The sequence below is a fragment of the Molothrus aeneus genome, chromosome 19 (assembly GCF_037042795.1).
Source record: "Molothrus aeneus isolate 106 chromosome 19, BPBGC_Maene_1.0, whole genome shotgun sequence".
Taxonomy (NCBI): Eukaryota; Metazoa; Chordata; class Aves; order Passeriformes; family Icteridae; genus Molothrus; species Molothrus aeneus.
In genome coordinates this window covers 5786693-5813124 of record NC_089664.1, presented here as the reverse complement: position 1 = coordinate 5813124, position 26432 = coordinate 5786693, and the positions used below count along the sequence as shown (strand labels likewise).

The window sequence follows — 26432 nt, the reverse complement described above, 5'->3', positions numbered from 1 at the left end:
CATACAGATGGAGCAGCTCCCTTCCCTTCCTTCAGTGCTCTTACCTGCACACTGATGATGTGTTAGAGCATGGGGCAAATTCATCCCTCACCATGGCTGCCTCAGTTTCTCTGCGTGTCCACATAGGTATTTTTGCATGGATTAAATTTGATGGACATCTGTGAAATATTCATCATAATTATTATAACTAAAAAGCTGCTGGTTAAAACAAAACAGACAGCTCAAAATCTGTTGCAGTTTTTTGTATTTCGTTTCCCCCTCCACCCCCATCTCTCTCTGAGCTGTGAATAGGAGTCTTGGGTAGCACGAACTGAGAGGTGTTTGAAATGCAACATTCTCCATCCTTCTGAGTCATTGCTAGCCATCAGATGCTTTTTTGAACACTTGTTTTCATTGCTATACTTTGAAATCAAATATGGCCTCATGTTATATTCTTATTAAAAACCCATCCCTTTTAAAAACCTAAAACCAAGCTCTTCCCTCTTTATTGCAGACAAGTAATTTTAAAAACAAAATCTGGGTACGTAAAATGAAGCACCTGTTTCCATTTCTCTAAAACAAGCCTGGCAACAGATCTACTGTTTTACAGCTATAAACAGAAATTGATACATTTTTCATCTGTGTTTGAATGAAGCAGCGGAATCATAGAATGAGTTGGAAAGGACCTTAAAAAACATCTTATTCTAGCCTCTGCCATAGAATGGGTTGGACAGGACTTTAAAAAACATCTTATTCTAACCTCTGCTATAGAATGGGTTGGAAGGGACCTTAAAAGGCATCTTATTCTAGCCTCTGCCATTTTATTCTAGCTAGATGCTCAGAGAGTGCTAGCGTTTTGCATACCTCCAGTTTAATCTCAAGTGTTTCCTGTATTCTGGTGATTTCACGAGTGCTGCCTTCACACAAAGCTCTCCTGTACAGGTGCCAGCCCATTCCCAAGTATTGTCACCAAACCGTGGTGCACTGACTGAAGGGTGTGGCTGTGAGGATCAAATAGTGCAGGCGCAGTAACCAAGCCATGAGGGTCCTTTGATCACATTTTACCTGTTCTCTGGCAGCGCTGCACAGCTGGAGGCAGGGAATGCCACAGGGACCGTGGCACCGTGCTGGTGGCTCGGCCTCACGGACACCGCCACTGACAGTGGGCCGGGCTTACCAGGCTGCGCATCCACAGCGGCTGGGCCATACAGGTGTGCCAACCTGCCACACACAGACGCAGCCCCGGGACAACCTGAACTTCTCTGGTTTTGGGAGCGAGCCCCGTTCCCAGGTCTCTGGGCACAGACACCCGTGCCGTGCCACGCCGTGCCGATCCCGGCCCCCTCGGCCCCTCGCAGCCGCCGGACTACATCTCCCAGGATGCAGCGCGGCGCAGGTACCTCTAACGCCCCCTGGCGGCAGCACGGGGCTCTCCACAGGCGCGGCGGGCGGGCTGAGGCGAGCGGAGCTCGGGCGGCGTCGAGTGGGGCGCGGGGCGCGGGCTGGAGCCGCTGCCCACCGGCCCCAGAGCCGGCGAGGGCTGCGGGAAGTGTTAGTGCGAGCTCGCCCGTGCGAGGAGCCGCGCCGCAACCATGGGGAACCGCGGGATGGAGGATCTCATCCCGCTGGTCAACCGGCTGCAGGACGCCTTCGCCGCCATCGGGCAGAACGCCAACCTCGACCTGCCGCAGATCGCCGTGGTGGGGGGGCAGAGCGCCGGCAAGAGCTCCGTGTTGGAGAATTTCGTCGGGAGGTGAGCAGGGGGTGTCCCCGCGGGCGCGGGCAGAGCTGCCGCATGGTCAGCGCGGTGCGGGGGCAGCGCCGCGGGGTCCGCGGGCGGCGCGGTGCGGGAGCAGCGCCGGCAGAGGCTCCGCACGGGCAGCGCGGTGCGGGAACGGGCGCAGGGGCGGTGCGGGCACTCTGAACGCGGTGCGGGCACAGCGCGGAGCGGGGACAGCGCTCCGCTCGCAGCTCCTCCGCTCCGCTCGGCGCGTGTGTGTGCGCGGGCAGCGCTGCAGGACGCCCGGGCGCTGCGGTGCAGGGGTACGGGGAAGGAGGGAGGGCTCCCCGCCTGGGGACGTTCCGCAGCGGGGTCCCCGCCACTGCCGCACCTTGGCGGCCGGTGGAAGCCCCCCCTTGTCCTGGCTGTTACATAACGGAGGGGGCTGAAGGGGCTGTGGGGGCCGGCCCCATCCATGCCCCGCTCGGTGCGGGGCTCAGAGATGGATGTCGCTGCGGGGGGGTGATGCGGAGGGTGTTTAAGTTTAATCTGCTCCGTCCCCCTCCCCCAGCCCAGGCTCGCTGTCCTCCATAGCGGATGCCATGTCAGGAGCTGCGGGGAGGCTATAGGAAGGACGGGGTTATAGCTCTCCTATATGCTCAAATCCCCGGGTGCTACCATTTTGTGACAGGCAATATACTGATGCCTTCCCTTCATGTGACCTTCGCATTCATCATCTGCAACTTGAGTAAATTGCAGACCGCGCTGCTTGGGTATCTGCTCCAGTGCAGACACACAACACCTGGGGCGTGGGGGGGGGCTGTTCCTCGCCTTTTTCCTTGCTAATTAATTGTATTAAGTTATATACAGGTTTTAGTTATGAAGGTGTTTTTTATGCTATAAGGAGCACGCAGGTTCCTGGTGACTTGCCTTAATAGCAGTGACTGCTGATACCTGGTCAGATGCTTGCGTGGGTTTTTCTCTTTCAGCAAACTGCATTTGTGACAACATCTACTGGATCTCATTTCCCTACATTTCCCTACCCCCACTTTTTCTTTTAAGCTGTTTGCTGTTGGATGGCTTATAGAGCTTTTCCACTGTCAGAAGGGTCTGTGGCGTGGATTAACTGTTTGTTTAGCTGCAAGTAGCCTCAAATTCTGGACCTGTGCAAGGGTATCTTTGAGGAGTGAGTGCTGGGTATACTAGGAGGAAGGCTCAGGGGTTGTATCAAAGAAAGCATGGTCAAAGTAAAAATTCTTCTTCTCTGCCATAGATCAAAGAGTTTTGAAAAAATAAGAATATAAAATTTAAAGAGTTTGGTATCTCTTCTAGCTAACTTCCAAAGGTCCATGCAGTGTACCCCCTAGAGATGCTGGGATCTCCTGCCAAAGGCAGGACATTGCAAAAATACATTCTACTAAGCCTCAGGTCATAGTCCAGGATCCACTTGTTTGTTTATAGTCACAGAAAAAAAATAAAAATTCCTGCCACCCAAGTGAAAAACTTGCTGGGCTGTGGCTTTCGAAGAAGGGGAAAATGGATCTTCTTCAATCTTTGAGCAAAATGGGTTCACCTGTTGGCTCTGCTGTTTTCATGCTTTCTAAGTATTGGCAGTCAAACCTCGTAAATCCTTTTTAGAGGATCTGTGCAGGCAGTGCTGCAGTGGTGTCGTAGATAATGTAGGGCTGCTGGGCCAGAGGGGGATTTGTTGGAGGAAGGACAGTCGGTGTATTGGGGTAAACTGCTCCTCTCCTTTAGACCAACCACACAAGAGGATTTACTAATCCTTGGTGCATCTTCACTGGCACCAATTTAGAACCAGGGGTTTTATCTGCTTGGTGGAAAATATATGAATTCAATTATCTTCTGTCTGTTTCTGATGACTCCTGTCACAAGAGAACTTATGACCTCACCGTGTCCCATCAGCTGTCTCTCTAGCAGCAAGTTCTAGTGCTGTGGCTTTTAGAAAATGAAATAATTAAGGGTCCCCTGAGCAGGAGCTGAGAGCTGTCTGTAGAAAAGCATTTAGAGGAAATAATTGGAGGGGAAATGGAAAATGTCAGTGTGAAGAGGTCTTTCTCCATTTGATACCCCTGAGTGCTGGCTGGTTTAGACTGGTAACTTGAGACCTCTTACCACAGAATGTATGTGTATATGCTGCAAATCCCAATCCTGTTAAAATTGTGTTGGGGCCCTGCTGTAATGTATAGTCTCTTTTCTTTCTGTGTGGGTATTGGAAACCATGATAAGGAGCTATGGAAATAGTATCCAGAATGAGCATGGTTCTTCAGTGTGATTGTGACAAGGGCTGTTTTCTTGTCTGAACAGTCGTAAGAAGAAATTGTGTGTAGACCTACTGTGTACAAATACAATTATTGCTGTAGTGTGGACATGACATATGTCACTGCTCCTGCTTGATACCAGGATGGTGGTGCAGCTATTGCTCAGCAGCTGCTCGCTGCACAGGGAATGTGAGTGCTGCTGAGTTTCTCTCTGAATGGATGGAAATCTGTGCAAGAACAAATGCTGATGTGGTTGGTACTGGCTGATGGGCATGATGCAGACACTTCAGCACAGGGGCTGGGGGCCCTAGCAGGGCTGGTTTCACTGCTCAGGACCTGTGGGGCTCCTTTCAATTTATCATCAAATCACGTTTCCCTACCAGGACACTTGCCCCCTGCCAGACCTGTGTTGTGGCTGTGCAGGGCTTCAGTCCAGGGCTGCTGCAGGCACCTCGCAGTAGCACAGTCCCACACTCAGTGGCAATCTACAAGCAGGGAGGGAGGAGTGATCCTGCCTGCAATCAGTGTTTAGTTACATGTCTTACCAAACGAATATTTTTCTCCTCCTGAATTCGCTGGCTTAGTAGTTGCTGCTAATTGCGTTTTCAGTGACACTTACTCTGCTGTTAACAGATTATCCAACAGTGCAGAGCTTGTATTTATAATACCAGATGTCAGTGTGGCTGCTATGTGTGCTTTTGCTGCTGGAGTCTCAGCGTGGTGGCTCGGATACCGGCTGGTGGTGATAAAATTGCTGAAGAAACAAGAAGCCATGTAGAAGCCAGACAGGTGACACATCTGTCCACAGACTGGTTTGTCCTGGGCGCCAGAACTGCGAGGAAGGTTAATTGGGTGAGCTCCAGGCATTTCCTGTTGGTGTGGTTATAAGGTTGAAGGATAACTCAGGTTGGAAGGGACCTCAGTGATCATTTAGTCCCTTCTTAAGGTGTTGTTACTTCCCTGCAGCCTCCTTTTCTAAATAAATTGGTCTTGGAGCAGGCAACTGTACCAGCAAAATTGGTCTGATTAAAAGAACAAAGCATGTGGTATGTGCTAATTTGACTTAAGAGCCCAAATGACTGAGGAGGTTGTACGAGACAGCCCACAAGGCTGTTTGTATAATCATCCCTGTTCATGCCACTCTTACTTTACCATGTGAAAATAACAAATATGCTTTCTTTAAATCTTATGATCTCAGAGCAGTGTTATGCAAATCTTTGGGTTTCTGGGAGTATTACTGTTACCTGTGCTTTACAAACAGGAGAACTGGAAGCCCTGGGCTGTGTTCAGCTGGTTCCTGGCATGGCTGTGCCTCTGATCCAAGGCAGGGGTGCTGCCCAGCCCTGCTGGGACAGCTGCATTGCTCTTCATGGGGAAAACAAGGCACCTCTGACTTCTCCAGAACAGATGGTTTCAGGGGGCTGCTGAAGAGGCAGTGACTAAGGGCTGGGAACAGTGGGTGGAAGGACTTGAATGGAGATGAAACCATCTTGTTTATGATCAAGGGACTTAAGCAGTGCCAAACTTGTGCAAAGTGAATCAATGTTTACTTGACCCCAGACCCGAGCTGGGATCTGGTACCCCATAAGCATCTTCTCTTGGAAGCTGTGCACCCAAACCAGGGGTACTTAGCAGTCTGTCACCAAATTCTGATGGTATATGCTGAATTCCCTGATATTTTTGTGTTGCCTGGAAGGAATCAGGAGACCGGTGTGGGCCTAAACTCAACCATGTTAGGCTAACCTTGCCTCTCCTAGCACAATGAAATTTCCACATGAGTAAAAGAGCAGTGAAAATGCAGCACTGCAATGCCTGTGGCAGTCAAAAGGCTAAATACTCATTAGGCATAGCTGCAGTAATTGCTGTGACAAAATCAAGCATGGGCCTGGCAGCAAGTGTCTCTTTGCCTTTCTATGTCCCATACTGGTGATGCAAAGCTAGATCCTGAAGCCACAGGGTTTAGTTTAGCTTCAGGTATAACTCTGAGGAAGAACTTAATACCTTCCACAATCATTTAGAGATAATTACACCCCCAAGATATGATGAGGGAATGCTTTCCTTGATAACGAATACTTTGCTTTGTTATGGAAAGCTTCCCCAGCAAAATACCTTCAGAGATCAACAGCAGTGTTTAGCAGCTATGCAGAAGTGAAGGATCCTAAAGGGATGCATAAAGATATCCAGATACTTGGCCTCTTCCTGCAGGAAAACTGTTTTGTTGATGATCTTTGTACTTTTAAGTTGCTCAGGCTTCTGCTGCAGTATGTGGTTTATGAGCTTGAGTGTTGAGGACTGAGATTTCCAATCTTGTAAAATAGCTACATTATGTATAGATTGGGGATGTCTGTTGTACTGGGCAATGCTGAGCATCACTGCAGTACTTCAGGAGCAGATTTAAATTTAAACAAGAAGATACAGTCATGTGCTTTGACCACAAAAGAGATTCTTAAGAGTGATTCTTCTAAATTTTTGAGGTTTGTGATTTGAGATGTGTGCTGGCAGAGAGATGATTAATTGCAAATCATGAACCTTTAATTGTTGTATGATAAATACATCTGTGAGCCAGTCAAATCCTGTTGTCTATTTGCAGCTTAAAAACACAAGCACTGCTTGGGAACTGACTTATTCAGGGTTGCAGTGATGGTGCAAGAGCCAGGAGTAGGATTCTGCTGCTTAGAGAAATAAACTATGGTCAGGTAACTCCTTCAAATGGCAGCCAGTCTTTGGTCTCCAGTGAAGAAAATGCCTATTTTCATCTTGGATTAATTGGGGAAGGAAGAAAATATGGAGCACTGGGGGAAATGGGTAAGGTGTTACAGCAGACCCCAAGATAAAATAATTTAACTTAAGAGAAATCTGTAGGGCTCTGAGCAAACACTTGTGGGAGGAGGACTGCTAGAAGAAGATACATAATTAAGTTAAAACATAACATAACATGGATGGCTGTGAGAGAAAACCCCATGAATCTCAGTGTTCATAGATGCAGCAGCAGTGTCTGCCTGTGTTTGTTGTCAACTTGTTTTAATCCTATTGGGGTTGGCTCAACTAAGTACAAGTCTAATATTTTTTCTACTTCCTGCAGCAGTTACATGTTCTCTGCAGATCTTTCTAGCTGTATCTTTCAGATTAGCTCTTTAGTGATGATCTTGTGCTTCTGATAACTGCCCACTAGCCTTATATTCTCTAGAAGAAGGGATCTTTATGGCATGTCTCAGATCATATCAGAATTTACCTAGGGAAGGGAAACCAGCTGCAATCCAGTGGGGAAGGTGGTGCTCAGTGTGGTGCAAGTTGGTGTTTGGACCTACTGGTGTGTGAAAATGCCAGGTTGCCTTGTCATTGCTGGAATTCATCACCTGACAGCTGACAGATCAGGGACACTGCATTTCCTTGTGGGCTCTTCCTTGTTAGCATGATAATCCTCAAGTTGAGAGTCTTAGAACATCTTGAGCTTTTTTTATTAATTCTTACTGTACTTTGTGATAAATACATGTGGAATTTTTGCGTGTTTCCTCAATGAACAGGATGCAGTGATACAAAGTTGTAAAGAGGGAACAAAACCAGTGGGAAAAGGAGTCAGAAGTTCCCAAAACCTAAACTGTCAGCTGCTCCTGTTTTTTAAAACTTGGTGTGCTTATCACACAGTGAAAAATCCTTAATAAAACCAGGCAAAGCAAAGATGACCTACTGTTTTTAAAGGGTACTGATTGTTTTCAGAAGCCATTCAATACCTATCTGGGAATACCAAGCCAAGTCCTTGACCCTGACTTTTCCAGATGCTCAGAGCAGGCAGAACCCTGCTAGACTTAAACAGAAGGAGTGGGAGTCTGTCTGCAACACCTCCTATCTGAGGCAGCTTCTGAAAATGTTATTCTAAGGCAGGAAGTTCATCCCCTTCCTGATCTGGTGAATTCCTGAATGTCCCTACTTTGTACTCCAGGTTTGAGTCTGTCTGTACAAGCATGAATAAAAATTCTGAATAAGATTTTTTTAGGATGAATCTTATTGAGGAGAAATGGAAGCAACTTAAAACTTAGCATAAGTTAATTAAGAAAACAGTTCTTGCTGTGTTCTAGCTGCTGGGGTGAAACTTATTATGATGCCTTGAGCAGTGAATTTATTGGACAAGAACAAACCATGTGTGCTCCACCCATGTGAGCCAGTACTTAGCTTTTTGTTTCAGGCAGTGCATGAGTACCAAAACCAGAAGAGTTAGTGAAGGGGTGGCAGGCAGTCATCTAGAAGCATATGGTGTTCAGCCTATGTGCCCAATGTAAAATTGGTTTTGAGGCGGTGTCTGTGAAAGGAGATTTACTGATAATGTGCAGGGTAAACCCACTTCCTTGATATGCCACTAAAAAAACCACCCCAAAAACTTTGGGTGTAATACTTTCCTCCTTCTTGGACTCACAGATCTGTAACCATATGAGTCAGAGTACTGCTAGTTGGGAGGAGAGACTAAATTAAATCTGGTCCAAAAAAAACTAAACCCCAAACCCAGAAGTCTAGTCATGCATGGTGGGAAAAATAGCTTACTAGTGGGACAATTTCTCCTTCCACTTGAAGTTTCCTCTTCCTGGCCTCTGGGCTGGTTTTGCACCTTCTGATAGAGAGTGGAATCTCATGGTTAAGGAATATTGTCTCTTATTACAGGCAAATGGGCATGTTCAGCCTTGAGGTAGAATTCTGTTCTTTGCTCTGAAGGTAAATTCTTAGTGATTTTTATACCTTTTTCTCCATCCTTTGAGGCTGTTGGTGTCTCCCATGACATGTAGGTGTATATCACTAATGGACACTTGAACACTGGACAACTTTAAGCATAAAGTGATACACTGTTTGTCTTAACAATAAATGAAAAAAAACTCTGTAAAGTTGGCACTGCAGTGTCTGTCTGAGCCCTTGCAGAGGCTTGCCTTCTCTCTAGAAGTGTTGTGCCAAGAACTTTAATTCTTCATTTGCAGCAAGTATTTTGCAGGTTACTTAGGTCTGCTCTGCAGAGGTTGGGTCTGGTGCAGCCACCTTTGGCTGCTGGCATAGATCAGGTGCAGGATTTGAGGAGTGAGGGTGTTCTTAGAAAGCACTGGAGATGAGAGACTGTCCTACATGGCCTGGTAGCACTTGAATTTTTGAGCATGGTGTTTCAGGGCAGGGATGGGTAGCCCAGCTCTACAGAGGAGTGAGCCCAGGGTTTTGTACCTAGGGACTTTCAGCACTTGCATGTTCTGGTCAGGTTTGGAGGTGGTCAGCCTGCAAGCAGGTACTGATTCTGGAAAAACTGCAAAAAAGTTATTTCTCTTAATTTACATTTATCTGTGATCCATCTAAAGCACACATCATGCCTATTTTGGGGTGACTTGATGGAGTTTAGCAATGCAAACTGGAGAACTAACTACTATAGATACTGGGTTAGCTACAAAGAGAGGGCTGAGAACATTTCGGTGTTTACTGACAAGCAGGCAAGACTGCATCAAAACACTGATGGGCAATTTAAAGTTAAATATTTAAACAAATATTCCAGGTGACTCATTGATACTTTGTAGTTAGGTCCAGCTTTGTTTTCAAAGTCCATTAGTAAATATTTTAATAACAGCTGAATAAAAAGTGGCTCCACAGTTTTCTTAAGCTGTCTTATGTCAATGGGCAGACAGGACAATTAAGTTGCTGGCATTTGCTTCCTTTGTGACCTTCAGGTTTGTCACAGCTCCGAGCCTGCTGCTGACTGTAGTAGATAACTGCTTTGCTTTCCTTCAAGACACAGTACAGGAATAATGAGCCCTGAGTCTGAAATCTAACAGTGTCTCTGTTTTCTCCAGAGCATCTGACATGGAAAGTTTTGGCAGACCCTGCCATGACCAAATGGAAGTGAGATGGTCCCTGGTTTGTAGCTTCTTGCAATTCAGCATAACATGCTTTTGGGAGCTTCTTGGAAGCAGACGTTATGCAAGCTCCTCAAGCTGTGTCTTGCTGACTGGAAGCAAACTTGCCAGCTTCTGCCATTTTTCTGCAAGTCTTGTGACTTGTGTGGCTTTTCTTAGAGCCCTGGCCACAGCAATTGAGCGAACAGAAGAGCAGTGTAGCTTTTGTATTGAAAACAGCAATTTCTAACATGGAGGTTCGAGGGTATTTTTTTTCTCTAAAAGATGCTGTTTCCCTAAATGCTTCTGGAGACAAGTATAAAGACTCTCAAAGCTTCTAAGACCTGCATTGTCATCTCTTCCCTTCCTAAAAATCAGGGCTTAGTCTCAAAACTATAAGCTCTGCTGAAATACTCGTGTTGCAGTGGCAATGAACAATAAATGAGGTTTGGAATAAACCCAGTACCTCACTTGTGACGGAAATGGGAATTGAACTGGAGTCTCTGGGGCTGAAAATACTATTTTAATAATGTATTGCCTCAACAGTCTCCTTTAACTCTCCCTTTCCTGTTTCTTATGGCTTTAGGCTGCGTTGTTGCAGCCGTGTGGAAGAGTGAAGAGTTAATACAACCATAACAGACATGGTAAGTGCTGGGCTCCTGTCTGACTGCTCAGACTGTCATTTTGGGGCTGGGAAACACTCTTGCTGCAAGAGGGGCCAGTGTAGTATATGTGATGCCTAAGAGAGGACACAGCCAGTGTTAAACTGATACTGCTGTGGATTTTGGCTGCAAAGCCAGGCAGTGTTGCTGTAATGCTGGATAAAAGCTGATCATAAATTGCAGCTGTATTTCAGAGTAGTTTTACAGCTGCATTCAGACCCTTTCTCATATCAATAGGCAGAAGTCTACAGAGATGCTGAGCAGTCGGTTCTCAACATCTGCAAATGTTTTCACAGCACAGCTAACTTACCCTGGAGAGCACTAGGAGAAACTACAGTGTTTCCCTTTATTATAAAATTGAGAATGGAGATCCAGTGATGAGGGAGGCGGTGCTGAATTTTTTAGAACAAGGAAAGAGGTACCTAAAGGCAAAAATCTTGAAGTCTTTGTTCAGTTCCTCCTCTTTGTCTTCCTGCCACTCTTACATGTGTAGAGACAGAGTAAGTTACCTAGGATCTGGCTCAGTGCTCTGACAAATTACCAGACTGTTTCAGCCCTGAGAGCTCTTCCTCATCCACATAGTTACAAACCTCTAAAAATGAGGCTTATAATGACTGTCCATTTGCCACCTGCCTTCCAGCACAGGAACAATTCCCTGTCAGCAGGGGAATATGTCTGTTAGTTCAGAATTAAACCAATAAACAGCAAAGCTCTAACCCTCACAGGTTTTATGCTGTTATTTAGCCTCACTGACTTGTTTATGATTTACTCTGAGCTTACACTGCTCTGGGTCATAATGGGACCCCTGGATTCTAATACATGTTAGGTTTTCTCTCTTTCTGGCTGCTGTGATCTCTTGTGTAATCTCTGGCTATTTCTTAAGCTGATTGTGCTTTTACTTTTAATAGAAGCTCCTCTATGAATAGCTGGGAATTGCCTGAGCATGGTGGTGGCCTTGAGAGGAGATCTGTCGCAGTGGGGTTAAAGCCACGGGTGAGGAGGAGGAGGAGGTTGGTACATTCCAAAATGCAGAATAACCTTTAGGGATTGGTGCATGACATGTGTCACACTGCAGAGCTGATGCTGCAGCTCCAGCACTGAAACTCAGGTCACCTCTTCTACATCATGCAGCTCTCAGCAGAGATCCCAGCAATAAACTTCTTCCCTCTGGGCTGTGCTACTTTGATTTGTTCCTGTTCCTAAGAATTACTCTGCTTATGCCTGTTCGTGCAAGATGTGTTTGTTATCTCAGGCCTGCAAACTACCAAGCATCCCAAACTAATTTTGGAGAAAGAGATCCATTTCCTGAATGAATTTGTATAGACTATTGAAGGAATGATGTTTAAGGAATGTTTACTGCAAAAGAATAAGTGAGTTACTGCATTGGCACTTGATACTTTGCCAACTTCTGCTTGGACAAAGTTGAACTCACATTGGACACCTGGAGGGGCAAAAGCAGATGTCTTAGAAATCACTGTATTGGTGGAGTGGAGATACAAGAGAGAGATATTTAGTTAAACCCTTTACTTGTGGAAGATAAGGAAAGGAATGGAAGGCTGTAAGACTGTGGTCTGTCCAAGTCACTACACCACAGTTTTGCTATCAGAATGCCCACTGATAAGGCAACACCTGCTTTGATCTTCCTTTTTTGTTGTTGTTGTTGAATTTAAGTGCAGCCTTTTTGTCACCTCCCATGGTCACTGCCCAAATTTGACTAGAGCAAATGTGCCTTTTGTGCACATGAGAAGTGCTGTTCCACTGGACATTGGAACCAGACAGGAGGTCTGAAGCTCATCTCTTCTGGGACTATTGATCCAATTTTTGTTCTGGTACAGTGGGAAATGGAGATGTTTATGTGGTTTTTTAAGTAGAGTTTAATGCTTCTGACTTTGCTCTGCACTAGAGGTGTTTGCAATCAGTCTGCTGGGTCTTCTTCAAGGGCTTTAAGTGGCAGAGCCTCTGCACCATGTTCCCAGCTTGGGTTGATCCTAATTACAACTGGAGCTGCAGAGGTGCAGTGCATAGCAAGGAGCCTGGCACTGTTCCTGCATACTTCTCCAGGCTGAGCAGAGATGTAAATTGACATCTTAAATTCCCTCTGCAGGACAGCTGTGCACTGTGGGCAGTTTGGTCAGGATGTCTGAGTGCAGCATAACTCTGTTACCCCATGGAATTCTGTCCTTCCTGCCTGGCCTGTTGGAAAGGAAGCAGGCTGCCTCCCCATCCACAACACTCTCTGCCTCTTACCACTGACCTGAGATAAGCTTTGGGGTTCATGCATTCAGCTTTATAAACTCAACACCAATATGCAACACATCTTGGCTTGTTGAGGTACCATCCTTCTTCGTGCAGCTTCTGTTTGGTTTGTGTCTGTGGGCTCATCAAAGTGACTTTGCCTTTCCCAATGAACTCTTTCAGTTGTCTGTACCCTTTAAGGAATTCAGGCTCTGGGCAGCCTGTCTCCTTTGCTAGCACACAGTGCTGTCTGGGAGTGGAGGAAGTGTCATGCTGCAGTGATGAAATGTGCCTCCAGCTACGTTTGTTCTTCTCTTGGGTCTTGCAGCAAATATCAGGACTCCAGAGTTGGAGTTTTGACAAGAAATCTAAGATAATACTTAGCACAAGTATTTGATATCTTTGAATTTGCCATTGTGCCTGGTTTCCTTCTCTGAAGGAGAGAAGGACAAAAAGGGGGATAACCCCCTTTTTTATCCAGAGCCTCCACATGATGAGTAGTGTGAATATTAGTCACTGCTGCACAGTATGATGGTGTCTCTGAGCACAGGAGAGCCTCTACTGCTGGCAGCCTTTAGACTGCCTCTGCTGCTGGGCAGTCTGGACTCAGCTGCAGTCTGGCTCCAGAGATTAAGACACTGGTGGTGGGAAATAGCCAGGTCAGCCTGCTGCTCGTCAGTCTTAGCATCCATTAATCCCGGGTGTTATTGTGGCTGTGCTTTCCCATCAGCCATTCCTGTCCCAGAGTTTTAGTGTACAGCTTGTCCTTTTGTTTTCTCACAGCTCAAGTTGCAGGTGCTGAACAGGTCACGTTTTTCAAGGCTGCAGCCTCCTGTTACAGCAGAGCCAGGGGTTGGGAGCTTTGTTTGTGCCAAAGCAGAGCAGTGTTGCTGCAGTGTTATGACAGATCAGTGCGGCTTGAAAAAGAGGCAAAGATGCTGGCTCATGGGTTTACCTTTCTGGCCTTAAAAAAACCTGTTTCTTCACTATTGTTATAGGGACTGAACTAATTTGATGCCCTGTGGTGTTGCTGCTGTCTGGTATTGTCTTCTTGGGGACTGTCTGGAAATTACAGGGAGATTCTGCAATTGCAGAGTTTCTTGCCAGGGTATATATGCTTTTGAAGTAGCAAAAGGAAAACTTGCTTTTGTGCTGTGATGGTGAAAATTAAGCAAGACAGACATAAAGGTCTGGTTTACAGTTTTTGGGGTGGAGAATGCATCATGCAGTGCAATGTTTCTGGTGTTACTTTTTTTTTTTCCTCACATGAGTAAGACCAGCCTTGTTTCCTTTCTCCTGGGATTGCAATTCTTGAAATCAAAACTGCATTTTCCACAAATGTGTAATCCTTACTGCCACATCCATTCAGGATACACCAGGCTGCTTATTCTCTTGAGTTCCTGATATTGTCATGCAGAATAAGTCCTGTATTATTTTTTACCGTGAATATCCCAAGGCAGCAAACAAAATCCAGGATTTCATTTTCTATTACTCAGAAAATCCTAGAAGAAGCTGCACAGCAGCAGTGCTGCAGTTTTGTGCTGTCTCCAGCCTGTGCTTCCCCAGCTCTGCAGCCTGGAGTCAATGCGGCATTTGCTATAACGGGCAGTGACTTTTTGAGATCAGGCAGTGCACTGTAGGCTGTGCCACTCTCTAAATAATTCTCCACAGTAAAACGCAGAGCTCCAAACAAGAAAATGCCTTTACAGTTTTTTGCCTGCGGAAACACAGAGTAAATTGGCTCACAAGTGCACGTGAGGTGCTGGAGTATTCTGTTTTGATTTCCCATCTGTGTTCTACGTCCTCACGTACTCTGGACTAACCCATCTGCAGGAAGATAGCAGGGAGGGAGCTGGCAGATAACTCAACCCTCAAAATGGAGGAGGAGAAGAATATTCCTGATTAATTCTCTCACAGCAGAGATGAACTGAAGCAAATGACATTTTGGATGAGATGGTCAGGTTTGTATGCTGGGAGTGCCTCTTGTTTCTCCTCCAAACTCTTGACCTGTGATTGTAGACACTTGCTTAAAACCTCAGCAGCTTGGGGCTGATGCCCACCAGTGAGGGATGCAGGAGCTGTGTGGACATCAAACTGATTTGTTTCTATGGAAACAGTAGATTTCACCATGTTTTAGGGAAGTAGGAGGGGAATTATACCCCTGGGCCTGGTTCTGGCTCTCAGATTGGATTGGTTGCTGCACAGCAATTGTAGAGCAGCAGCCCATGAAAGGATTATCTATCAGCCAGTGATCACAATTAGGGAGGGAAGCACGTGGCTCCAATCTGCCCCCATTGTGGGATTCCCAGGGTCACTGCCCTCCATGGCACTTAAAAACAAAGAGTTTAACCTTGGTTACTCATAGCCCCAAAGGAGAGCTGCATTGCAGTGCAGGCAGCTGCACCCAGGCTCCTCAGCTGGGATGGCTGAGGGAATGAGCTCTGCTTGTACCTCACAAGAGCTGAAAACTACTTGTGGTATCTGCAAGGTCTGGGGGAAGCTGAGATTTTTTAGACAAGCTTCAAGTGATGCCTGGTGATGAAGTTATTGTAAGCGCAATTTGTTGTACTGATCTCAGAAAGTCCCAGCACTTGAAGTGCTGTGACTAGGGGTGATGATTTTGAGACCTTTTTTTTAAAAATGAAAGGTAACCTCATGAAACCACAGAAGGAATCAAAACATGAATGTGAACCTCAAACAGGTTCAAGTAAGAGTTTTTACTAAACCCCATATATTCTTAGTGATCTGTAGAACTGAGTCTCTTCAAACTGGCCTGGTGCCCTTGTGCAAGATCCCAGTGCTGGTCCTTCTGAAGGAGTTAACCAACATCTCTGTATTTCAGACACTCTGCTCCTAAAGGCACTTACCTATCCAGGCTCTAGCACTGACTGAGAGGGAGAGCTTGTATTTCTAGATAGAAAGAAGGCAGACCATGGAAAACTGACAGAAAGGGCAATGCCTGTGTGTGTTTGAACCTTTTCCCAAGGTACTCCTTGTTTCCTACAAATGTAGGACAGGAGCTGTGTAACTCTCTGTAATGGGGAGAAATTCTCTTTGCTCAGCTTCTGTTTCCTCTTACTGTATATAGGGACTTCCTATATTCCATGTTATGTAAACTGAGTTAGGGATGAAGGGCAGCTTCCAGCAGAAATTCTTTCTTTATGCTTTGTAATATAGCCAGTAAGTCAATTGGATGGGATAATCCTGGTTATGGATTTGCAGGGGTGCATCAGAAGAATGCAGCAATATCTCTGCTTTACTTTCAGGTCATCTAAAAATATATATATAGACCTTGAAAGTCAGGCCAGACCCTGCTGTAAGGTTTACCAAGCATACAGCTGGGGTGTGCTGGCTTCTTTGGAATTCCTGTAGACATACAGCAGCAGAAATGCCTGGGGCAGACTCATGGCTATGCCAGTTTAGTCTGCACGCTGGCAGGCCCTCAGGCCATTGACTAGAAGAGTAAGATTGCCTGTGACTTCCTTGGAAGTCCCTTGCCCTGTGGAAGCAGGGCAGCCAGGAGGGCTCTGTGGTTGTGCATTTGATGTGAAGTGGTGCACAGCAGCTCCAGCACAGCCATGACTTGGCATGATGCACACAGCTGTCTTCCAGATTTTGATGTATCCTGAAGCTAGTGGAGTGTGAAACAGAAAAATTAGCCCAAAGGATTCAAATTAAAATAAACAATAGCAAAACTTATCCTACTGCTTCCAGCAACGTGCATAGAGGCATGTACAGGAGAGGGGCTGAGATGCAGAGAAAGGAGAGGTGGATGTGGAAAGAGTGGATTAAAGAGGCCCCAACTGCTATGGATGGCTCCTGGGAACCAGTCTGTGCAGTGAGAGATAAGCCAGAAAAGCAGAATTTAGTGCACTTGGGGAGGGGTGGGGGAGAGAGCTGTTTCCAAGTGAGCATTCATGTAAAAATTGCTGTGTGCTTTCCTTCTGGCTTTAGCAGTGCTAAGGAAGGTGCTGCAGGCAGGAGACTGAACACAGCCACTGCAGCTCAAGTATCAGTTATGTGAGAGAACATTGCCCCAGGGTGTTCCTCTCTCATTGTCTGAGCCCCCTCAGCCCACACTTGGCTCAACAAACACATTCTGAGTGGGCAAAACACGTTTTTGATTAACACTTTTGATGTTCAAGGCTTGTAGGTGCTCCCAGAGGCATGAGAGCACATGAATATGACAATGCCTCCAGTAACAAAAATCTTTCTCCTGTTCTGTAAGAAAGATCTGGGCACTCCCAAAAATTACCCAGACAAAGTACTGGACACTGTCATCTCTGTATATGTAAATCAGTGCCCAGTAATTGTGTTGTGTTTCAGGGTGAGGAGACAAGCTGATGATAAAATAGCTAAGATGGAAGCTTGAAATTCAAGCTGTCCCTCTGTGGCACATCATTTACCCCAAATGTCAGTGAAACAAACCTCACCATTATGCCTGTCCACGAGGAACTGGATTTGATTTGCCAAACTCACTGTGTAGGCTTTCAAATGGCCAGACATGCAGCTTTCTATGGAGGTGGATTCTCTTGGAGGGGGCAGTCTCCTGAAAGGTTTCTTGTCTTTTCAGCAGAGACTGTGGTGTGGGGTCATTGTGGTTTTTGAAATGTTGTGTTTTGCAATAGATGTAAGTTTATGACGTGGCTTTGTTGAGTTTATATGTTAACTCCATAAATACACTGTATTTTTCTTATTTTGAACGAAGTGAGAGCACAGTGTGGGAAAAAGATACAGGAGAGCTCCAGAACATGGCATATCCTGGTCATTGGTGAAAGAGCTGCAGGAACCACAGCAAGGGTGATTCTTGTGGTGAGAATCATGTCAGTTCTGGAGCAGGATGTGTTGTGAGCATGTAATACTACTATTGCTACACTTATTACACTGAATTAGCCTAGCTGCTGTCCTTTGATGTTTGGAAACCTCAGTGCCTCAGTCTGCACAAAACCTTGGGCAGAACCTCTTGCTGGCCCTGTGCTGGTATTGGGTGCAGTTCTGCACAAGGGAATAGAACAACTCCAGGCAGACTGGGAGAAGATGCCAACTCCAGAAGTTATTTTCTACTTCATTCTCTACCCTCTCTGACTGGTGTTTGCAAATTATCCAGTATTATGTTACAAATGTGTCCAGCTTATACTGGCATTTGTGTTTTGCCCTGCTTAGGCAGCGCCTGCGAATTTTCTAGGACAGTCCCTGGGAACTCACCTTAAACACAGCAAACTTCCACACTTGAGAGGCTTTTTGGTCCTTTTGCTTACTAACTTGGGGAACTGTACTTGGGAGAAGTGGCCAGGTGTTGGAGAAGCTGGCCTGTTTGAGGGTCAAAATTATTTAACAAAGCAATTGTAAGTGTTCCAAGCCAGCACAATAGTGTTAATCTCCCTCTGCACTATTGTAAATAGGAACTCAAGGTACAAGGCAGTGGGAAGCCTTCTCTTTATTTTTTTTTTGTTTCTCCTAACATGTATATTATGATGACACTCATGAACTATTGCCTGTCTTTATTTTTCACAATTGTTTTCTTGAATAATGAATCATTGTGCACAATAATATTGCCAGTATACTGGAAAATGGTGTACTTACAATAGATCTTTATTTCTATATGTATCCATTGTGTGACCAGTACCAATTGCATCCTAAGAAATTACATTATGCTAAGTGCTTATGGAATTGCTCTTGTTCACTGTGGGTCAGGACTAGGCATACTTGTGCTGTGGGGATTGGCTGATAAATAATGCACATCCTCTGGCTTAAAGTTATCTAAAAGTGCTAACCTTAATGGAAAAAACCATGGCTTAACTAGGAACAAGATTTAGATTATGATTATGAGTCTGTATGACTGGTGTCCAAGTTGATGTGAAGCAGTATGAAAGGAATATGAAAGCTTAGGGCAGAGGAGAACAGCATAGCAGGTTGATGGATGTTTTTGTTCATAATGCACCTGTTTTTGATGCTTGCTGTTCCTCTTGGCCTGTCTGGCATTTTTTTTTTTTTAGTTGAGAAGTGCTTTGGCTTAGTCAAGAGAAGAGCTCACAGAGGCACCAAGTGGAAATTCTGAATCTGCAATGCAGCCCTCTTGGAAACCTGCTGGGTGGCAGAGGAAAGAACAAACTTGTCCTTGTTCTTGCCTCACACCTGAATTATGGAATTGCTTACAAATGTACTTGCATGTTGCTTGAAGGATCAGACCAGGAAGGTGCTCCAAGGGCAGTTCTGCATCTTTCTTCCTTGTAGTAGAACTACATGATGTCTACTGTGAAGGAGCACCAGGAGTCAGTGACCAAAAAGTACAAAGCTCCTGCTGTTTGAGGTGCTTTCTTTAGGAGTCAATATGATTAATAGTAAATATTGTCAGTGTGTGGTTAAAGTGCCCCATAGGTGTCAGCCTGTGTGTTAAGGATTCATTTTGATGTGCTGAAGTAAGAACACGTTTGAAAATACAGGTGCTGTGAGATGAAGTGCTGTTCAGAGAAATGTGCAAGCTGTCCATAGAATGCAGCTTGTGTGAAAATGTCACTGTTGCTGATGGGCACAGTGATCAGAAGAATCATGTGTCAAAGGTACCAATACCTCTGGATTGGCTTGGGATTCTTGTTAAGCACTGTGCCATCATGAGCTAAGCAGGAACTCTTGATCTGGATGTGTGAGAATGATGAATGATCAATTATAAGCCTTGACAGATGAAAATGGTTTGAAGCTTAGGCAGGAGCAGGTCTGAACTGTGTAACCAGACAGTAAAATCCATAGGGACAGAACTGTATTTCTTGTGGTATATTGGCATAGTGCTTTGTGCAGTGCATTTCTGATTGAATTGCTGTCCCCAGGCACCATCAGAACACAGGAAGTTACAAATACTCAAATTAAAATACAAACAGCCATGTGAAATTATGGAGGCTGTGTGAATTTTAATTTTCTGAAGCGAATATAATCCAAACCGGGGATTAATGACATCCCTTAATACCCTGTTTTTCTATAGATGTTTAATAAGAAATCAAATAGAAATTAAATTATCAGATGCTGGTGTTCCCTTCTGTTCTTTGCAACTACTTTTATGTCTTCATAAACTGCTGTTTTGGCTCTTCAATTGAGGCTTTACCTTCTCTGGTGCATTCTAATTCAAAATCTCAAAGGTCTGGCAAACAATTGACTGCAGCTATGCTGTTGGTTTGTCTAGACTAGGCCTAGATTTGTATTTCAGAGCCCTCTCCAAACAGCCTTCCAAGCATTCCAGCTTCTCTGGAGTCAGGGAAAGCAAGGTGTGAGTTCATGTGGACCAAGAGATGGTACCTGGGACTCTGTTCTGGTTCTGACTGCTGAAGAGTTCTGCTGCAACTTCAGTGAAGACAATAATCATGCATGAAAAAGCTATGACTCAAAGTCCTTTCAGAAATACAGATTACCAGTGGATGGAGAAGGTGCAAAACTTGAATTTGCTGGAAGGAGGGAATAAATGATGCTCATATTTGCAGTGGAAGAGACTCTATGGAGAAGCAGTTGCAGCCTGAGCTGATGTGTGGGGATGCCATTCTTGCTGTTCCGTTAGGAAGTTGTGGTTATCACTTCTGATATCATGGCTACAGGGTCAAAAAGAGATTTGCAAACACCAGATTGCTGGAATGAAACAGCACTGTAAATGTTACAGGAATCTCTAAGCCTTGGAGCACAAACCTAAAGCAGTGAGCTGACACTTCTGGCAAAGCATGAAGGGACAGACTGGCTCATGCAATCACTTGTCTTGTACTTATCAGGATTTGAGAGCATTTATTCCAGCAAAGCTGGTGGAGCAGGCACAACATGCCCCTAACAGTCACTGAGATGCTCAAAGAATTGCTTCTCCTCCAGAGATCTCAGTGTCTCATTTCACAGGACAACATCAGATCCAAGTGTTTGACCAAAGGAGTAAACAAGTATTCTTTGGTCTGAGCAAACTGTGTGTGTGTGTGTGTGGACACAAATGTGCCCCTACTGCAGCAAACTAACTCATCTGAGTATCTTTCAATGGACAGTCACATTTTCTTCAGTGTAGCAACAGTGAATAAACACAAGCAACGTGTCTGAAAGTTTCAGTGTGTGCCTCTTCAGGTAATCCCAAGCTTTCCATATGGGTATGTGTCCTACTTTTTTTTGATTGCATCTATCTTTGCTTCCCTTTCCATACAATATATGTTGATTTATACAAGCAGTTTGTCAATTTCCTTTGTTTTATGAATAGTTTGGGCAAAGTATCTTTGATTGATGCTACTTTTAACTTCTAATCCCTTGTATTGTGCAAGTCATTAAATGAATTCTGAAACTTGTTTATAGAGCAGAGGTGGTTTTTTTGGTCACTAATAGCCACTAATAACCTTTCTGTTCTGTAGGATTCTAAGTTACCTAATGCATGAATGCTTTTCGTAGATAGTGTCTGGCTTTAGTTAAAAGCCTCAAACAAACAAACGACAAAACAATTAAGGAAAGCCCAATTCCCAGTGCTCTGATTATAAATGGATTGTTGCATGACATCAAGATTGCTTTAATGTGTTTTCAAGGTCTTTGGATTTTATTTTGGTGTTGCTCTACAGTAGCTGCCTTCCCTTTAATATTTTTTTACTGCATTACAAATGCAGCTTTCAGCCCAAATCTGCACTCTCATGCAGCTCTGCATATGAAAATAGTCATAAGACTGGAGGGGATGCTGTGATTGTGCTTGCCCTGAGGTAGCTAGTCAAGAACATGTGTAAGCACTTCTGAACTGAGCAATGCAAAATACAACAATAAATGCCTTTTCAGGTCATTTCCTTGCCTGAACTCTTTCAGCCTGAGACCTGTTAAAATTTGCATCCTTGGTTCTTTGTGTTGCTTTGGTTTAGAGGAGGAGATCTGTCTCTGGCCAAGAATTTACCTACCTCAATATTCTGTTGTTAATTAAAAAATGAGTGTGAAATACATAGAAATAAGTCTTTCAATAAGTGATGTTTTGGGAAATGTAATTATCTGAGCCTAGTTTTCCAACCTTGATAAAATGCTTGGAATTGCATTGCTAGAACTAATACCTCAGTATCTTGATTCAGAATTTCGAGTCAATAGCTAAGAAAGCTACAAGCAAATTAAGTATTTATATTCCCTGAATACAGCTCTGTCTGTTTTAGCTGCTGCTTTGTGTATTTTCTAGATGAAGCCTAGCCTGGAGGAGTGGCACAGTGTTGTATTCCTGCTTTAAAGCACAGGAAATCAAATGTTGTCGTGCCCTTCTGTGTGTTACAAACAAAGAAACAGAAAAAGGATTTCCCAGTTTTTAAGATAAAGAGTGAAAGAGGAAAACAAGGGGGTTGGTGCCCTCGACCTGAGTAACATAATTCAGGCAGTTGTGTACAGTGGTGTATGTAATGAGGCTCTGCTGTCATGCTGCAGGCTGCCTTGTCTCAGCACTCCAAGCCTTTCTAACATCTTATCTCTGAAGACTTATTCCATCTTTCTTTTTCCTCCCTCAGCCTTACTCTTTTACATCTCCCCTGCTGGAAGTGAATGAGCCATTTTAACCCCTCTGCTCTTGCCTGCCTAGGTCACCTGGTAACCTGGTGGTTTTTACCTGGTGTGTTGCCTTCCTGATTCCAGCTTGGTGCCATCACTTTGGGCTCTTTTGGAGCAATAGCTCTGTGTGTGTAGCTCTTCCTTCAGGCTCTGAAGTGAGCTCAGCCTGCACTGGGCATGTTGTCTGTGCCACACGTGCTCTGTGGTTGTATTTATTTGCAGCAGCAGTTTGTGCACCCTGCAAGAGGGCAGGCAGGGCTCTCCACTCCTCCTGCTCCTCGGCACTCAGCCAGCTCCCCACGGAATTTACTAATCTCTACTTTTTGGTTTCTATCATTTGAAAGGCTTAGCTGGAGCTGGAGGAGGAAGGGGTTTTCCAACAGACTGTAGAGAGAAAGTAAATGAAGAATAGGAAATAACATGGAGACAATGGGATGATACTACATCAGTTGTAGGGTTTTTGTAATAATGCTTTTTGGCTGTGACTCCTGATAGGAGTGTAGAGAAGATTGGAAAGTTGAAGTGCATATACCTCCCAGTACTTTGTGGGTAAGAACACACATTCATTTTCTGATATTAGGGATCAAATTTGCATGTATTTTCACTCCGAACTAGAGCAGCACTAAAGATTCTTGGTTTAGGTGACAAAATCTTCCATATTGATTTGTTGTCTTGTCCTCTAGAGGACTTGGGGTTTTTTCCTTGGAATAGCCTGGGTGCTACTTGAGTTAATAAATAAATTGGATCTTTTTAAAATAATGCTGGAACCCAATGCCATAGGCTTTCTATCTCTTTTTCTCTTGAGATTTTTTTTTTCTTAGTAGCTGTGATAAGGACAGCAGAGAAATTGGGATTTTAACCAAAGCAGAAAGATCCAGGAAAATGTAGTGCAGATCAATAGGATCTTGCTTCCTATTGATTTCATGCTTATAAATGCAAGTGGTCCTTTTTCTACAGTAAAGCAAGATTTGATACTGCAAGTTGGAAACCAATGACTAGAGAACTGTCTTGGTGTGCTGGAAAGGGAATCTGTAGTAATGTGATTCCTTTTTCTCAGGTATAAGTTCAAAATAATTTAGTGGAGCTCAAATGGATTTGCTATGCTAACAACTGATACAGGGATAGGACTTTTCCACATATTAACCACAGACATCCATAGGAATGGAGCTGAGACAGCAGAAAACTGTTAGAATGATGCAGTGTCTCAGAGATTCCAGGGTTAATCCCACTGGAATGGAAAAACTAGAGCTGTGTTATTTGAAAATCAAATGAAAGGTAATCCCCAGTTAACTCTTTATACTTCTGGAAAGTCTAAAATAATGCGAATGAGTTTCAGTCTAATTTTAACTGAAGTTCCATTACTCCTGGCTTAGTAATTAATAGGTGATATTTTTATTTGAGGTGTTAGAGGATATAAAGTGCCTCCTTACACTCATTTCACTTGAACCTAGTCTTCAGTTTTTGATATTACCAAGTTACTCTGACATTCCCACAGATGGGGAATTACTTTTATAGCTGAGAAAATGGAAATAGAGAGAAGCAGAATAACTTGCATAGGGTTACACAGGAAATGATTGGCCAGACCAGGAGCTGAGACAGGGCTGCTCAAGGCCTTGTCTGACACAGAAACTCACTTCTCATCTTCACGGACTTTGTCAGTCTTAAGTTCATGCAGGAGTAAGAGGAATACCTCAAAGTGGAGAGCCCTGGATTTCTCATTCAGCAGAGTCAATAGTTACTCCTGAATCAGCAAAATTATTCCTTGCCACAGTTCTGAAGGGAAGGAGGATTGTCTGCCAGAACCCTGCCAGTGTAGGCAGGGCTTCTTTTAACAGAGAATGCTATGTTCATGCTGTAGGAAACATATTTTGAAGTGATGCTTCTCCCAGTAGGCGAGGAAGCAATTGATTATATTTTCAGAACTGCTCAGTGGCTCTTGAAGAGCCACATGAACAGCCAAGTAGTAGAAAACTAGACCACAAACTAGCAAGGTCATCAGCAGATGCAGTGAGCACGCCTAGCTTTGAATTGAAAAAAAAGGAAAAGCAAAGGAGAACTGGTGGGCTCTGGCTGCTAAGTCAGCATTTGGAGAGTGTTAGTACAAGGCTGCTTTCCCTTGAAATTACTTGGAAGTACACAAAAATTCAGGATTCTTTTAAATATAGAAAGAAATTGCAGCTTTTGCCTTGGCAATACTGATATCTTGATAGTTATAGCCAGGAGAGACCCTGTGTGGAGACATGCCTTTGGCTGCTGGTTATTTTCTCAGTTGTATCACGTGGTGTTTGCACACTGGGACAATGTGGTGTCTTCTCAAGCCTCAAGTGCAGGGTGTGAGTAAATTTGTGTAATTGTTTTTGCCAAAAGGAGGCATGCTAGTTCTTTGGCTCTGTGTCAACTTCTCTTTTCTTTCTGAAAGATGAAAGTGTATTTTTTTCCAAAGTACAGACAGCTGTATTAAATGGGCTTGTTAGCTAACTTGGAACTTCAGCTGAAGGAGCTGGACTGCCACAGACATGATTAGAGGGACTGTGCTGTGAGTATAAACTACTTCAGAACAAGCTCTTGCCCTTCTCAAGGAGAGGCACTTTGTTTTTAGTAAGTTAAACTTTTTTGTGCTCATAGCTGGGACTCCCCCTTAGAGTCCATTTACACTTAATAGAAGCAGAAAAGCTGTAAAAGGGGAAGGAAACAATCACACACTCATCCAAAACTTCCTGTTTCATTGCAGGGACTTTCTGCCACGTGGATCTGGCATCGTAACTAGACGCCCACTGGTCCTTCAGCTGGTCAATGCCAGCACAGGTATGTGAGCTCCCTTCCCCTGTGTGTCCAGCTGGATTGCTGTCCTAGTCAGGAAGTTCTTATTTGATCACCGGAGAAAATAAATAAGGATTTTCCTGAGTAAAAATGACCTGCAGCCTTTTTGCCTGTTTAACATCTAATGCATTAAGTATTGAGAAGCAAAATGCTTCTTAATTTTTTTTCTTTTAATTTATTATTCAAGACTCCATGCACACACATCATAATTTTCCTTTGCCTATGCAACTGTGACTCTCATGAGTAAGACCTAAAAGCCAGAGCACCCTGCTGAAAATATAGTGAATTAAGGGGGTGAAGATGTTGGGCTCAATTGAATTATCTCAGGTGTAGACCACATAAATGTGACTGCAGTAACTACTGTTCCAACCTGCAAACTCTGTGGGAAAGGCTCTTGCCAGACTTCATCCTTACAATTGTGTTTTGTTATGTTGTGCTTTGGGACGTGATGCTTTCATCACACTTCTGAGTGTTTCTCTGGTTTTGGTGACTATTTTTGACTCTGCTTCTGTTTACATAGAATATGGCGAGTTCCTACACTGCAAAGGAAAGAAATTCACTGATTTTGAGGAGGTCCGTTTGGAGATTGAGGCTGAAACAGATCGTGTTACTGGCTCCAACAAAGGGATTTCCCCTGTGCCCATCAATCTCCGAGTCTACTCTCCCCATGGTGAGTCCTAATGCAGAGGGACCAGCTCTTCTAGAAGGCTCTGCACCCCATTGTGAATTGAAAACAAAGTGCTGTCATCCCTTCCTGTTCAGTGTAGCATATGTGGAAGGACTTTGAGGGCACAATTTTCCTGATCAGTGTGAAAACAAGTGATTTAAAGGGGAGGGTGATGAGATCATTGACAATCACAGCAGAAACAACCTGCAACTGGTTCTTACTGACCCATAGCAAGAAAGAAGTAGAAAGCTTTGTGTGCTTTTGTCTGCACATCTCTTATCCCTTACTGGAGTCACTTTAACTACAGGTGGTACTTAAAGACCAGAACATTCCTACCTTAACAACCTCTTGTGCTAACTCCTGTGTCCTGTGTCTAGTCCTGAACCTGACCTTGGTGGATCTGCCGGGTATGACAAAAGTCCCTGTAGGGGATCAGCCCCCTGACATCGAGTTCCAGATCCGAGACATGCTCATGCAGTTTGTCACCAAAGAGAACTGCCTCATCTTAGCAGTATCCCCAGCCAACTCTGATCTGGCCAATTCTGATGCCCTGAAGATTGCAAAGGAGGTGGATCCTCAAGGTAAATGTCTCCTGATTTATCCTGGCATTACTAGACAGTGGCTGGATTTTCATTTGGTTGTGATTAGCCCAGTAGCTCATGTCTATTGTCTTGGGATGTATTTTCACCAGCATTCTTCTAA

At 44.4% G+C, this 26432-nt stretch overlaps 1 protein-coding gene across 7 annotated transcripts in view; it reads left to right on the top strand.

Annotated features, from left to right (window-relative positions):
- Nucleotides 1-1426: 1426 nt before the first annotated feature.
- The window catches only part of DNM1 (dynamin 1), a 65184-nt gene continuing 40178 nt past the window's right edge, over nucleotides 1427-26432 (top strand). For all 7 annotated transcript variants that reach the window (XM_066562967.1, XM_066562964.1, XM_066562970.1 and 4 more), the window contains exons 1-4: nucleotides 1427-1732; nucleotides 24975-25048; nucleotides 25584-25733; nucleotides 26108-26311. In XM_066562967.1, the coding sequence (XP_066419064.1) occupies nucleotides 1572-1732; nucleotides 24975-25048; nucleotides 25584-25733; nucleotides 26108-26311 (589 nt within the window). In that variant the 5' untranslated portion in view covers nucleotides 1427-1571. The remainder of the gene's footprint in view (nucleotides 1733-24974; nucleotides 25049-25583; nucleotides 25734-26107; nucleotides 26312-26432) is intronic.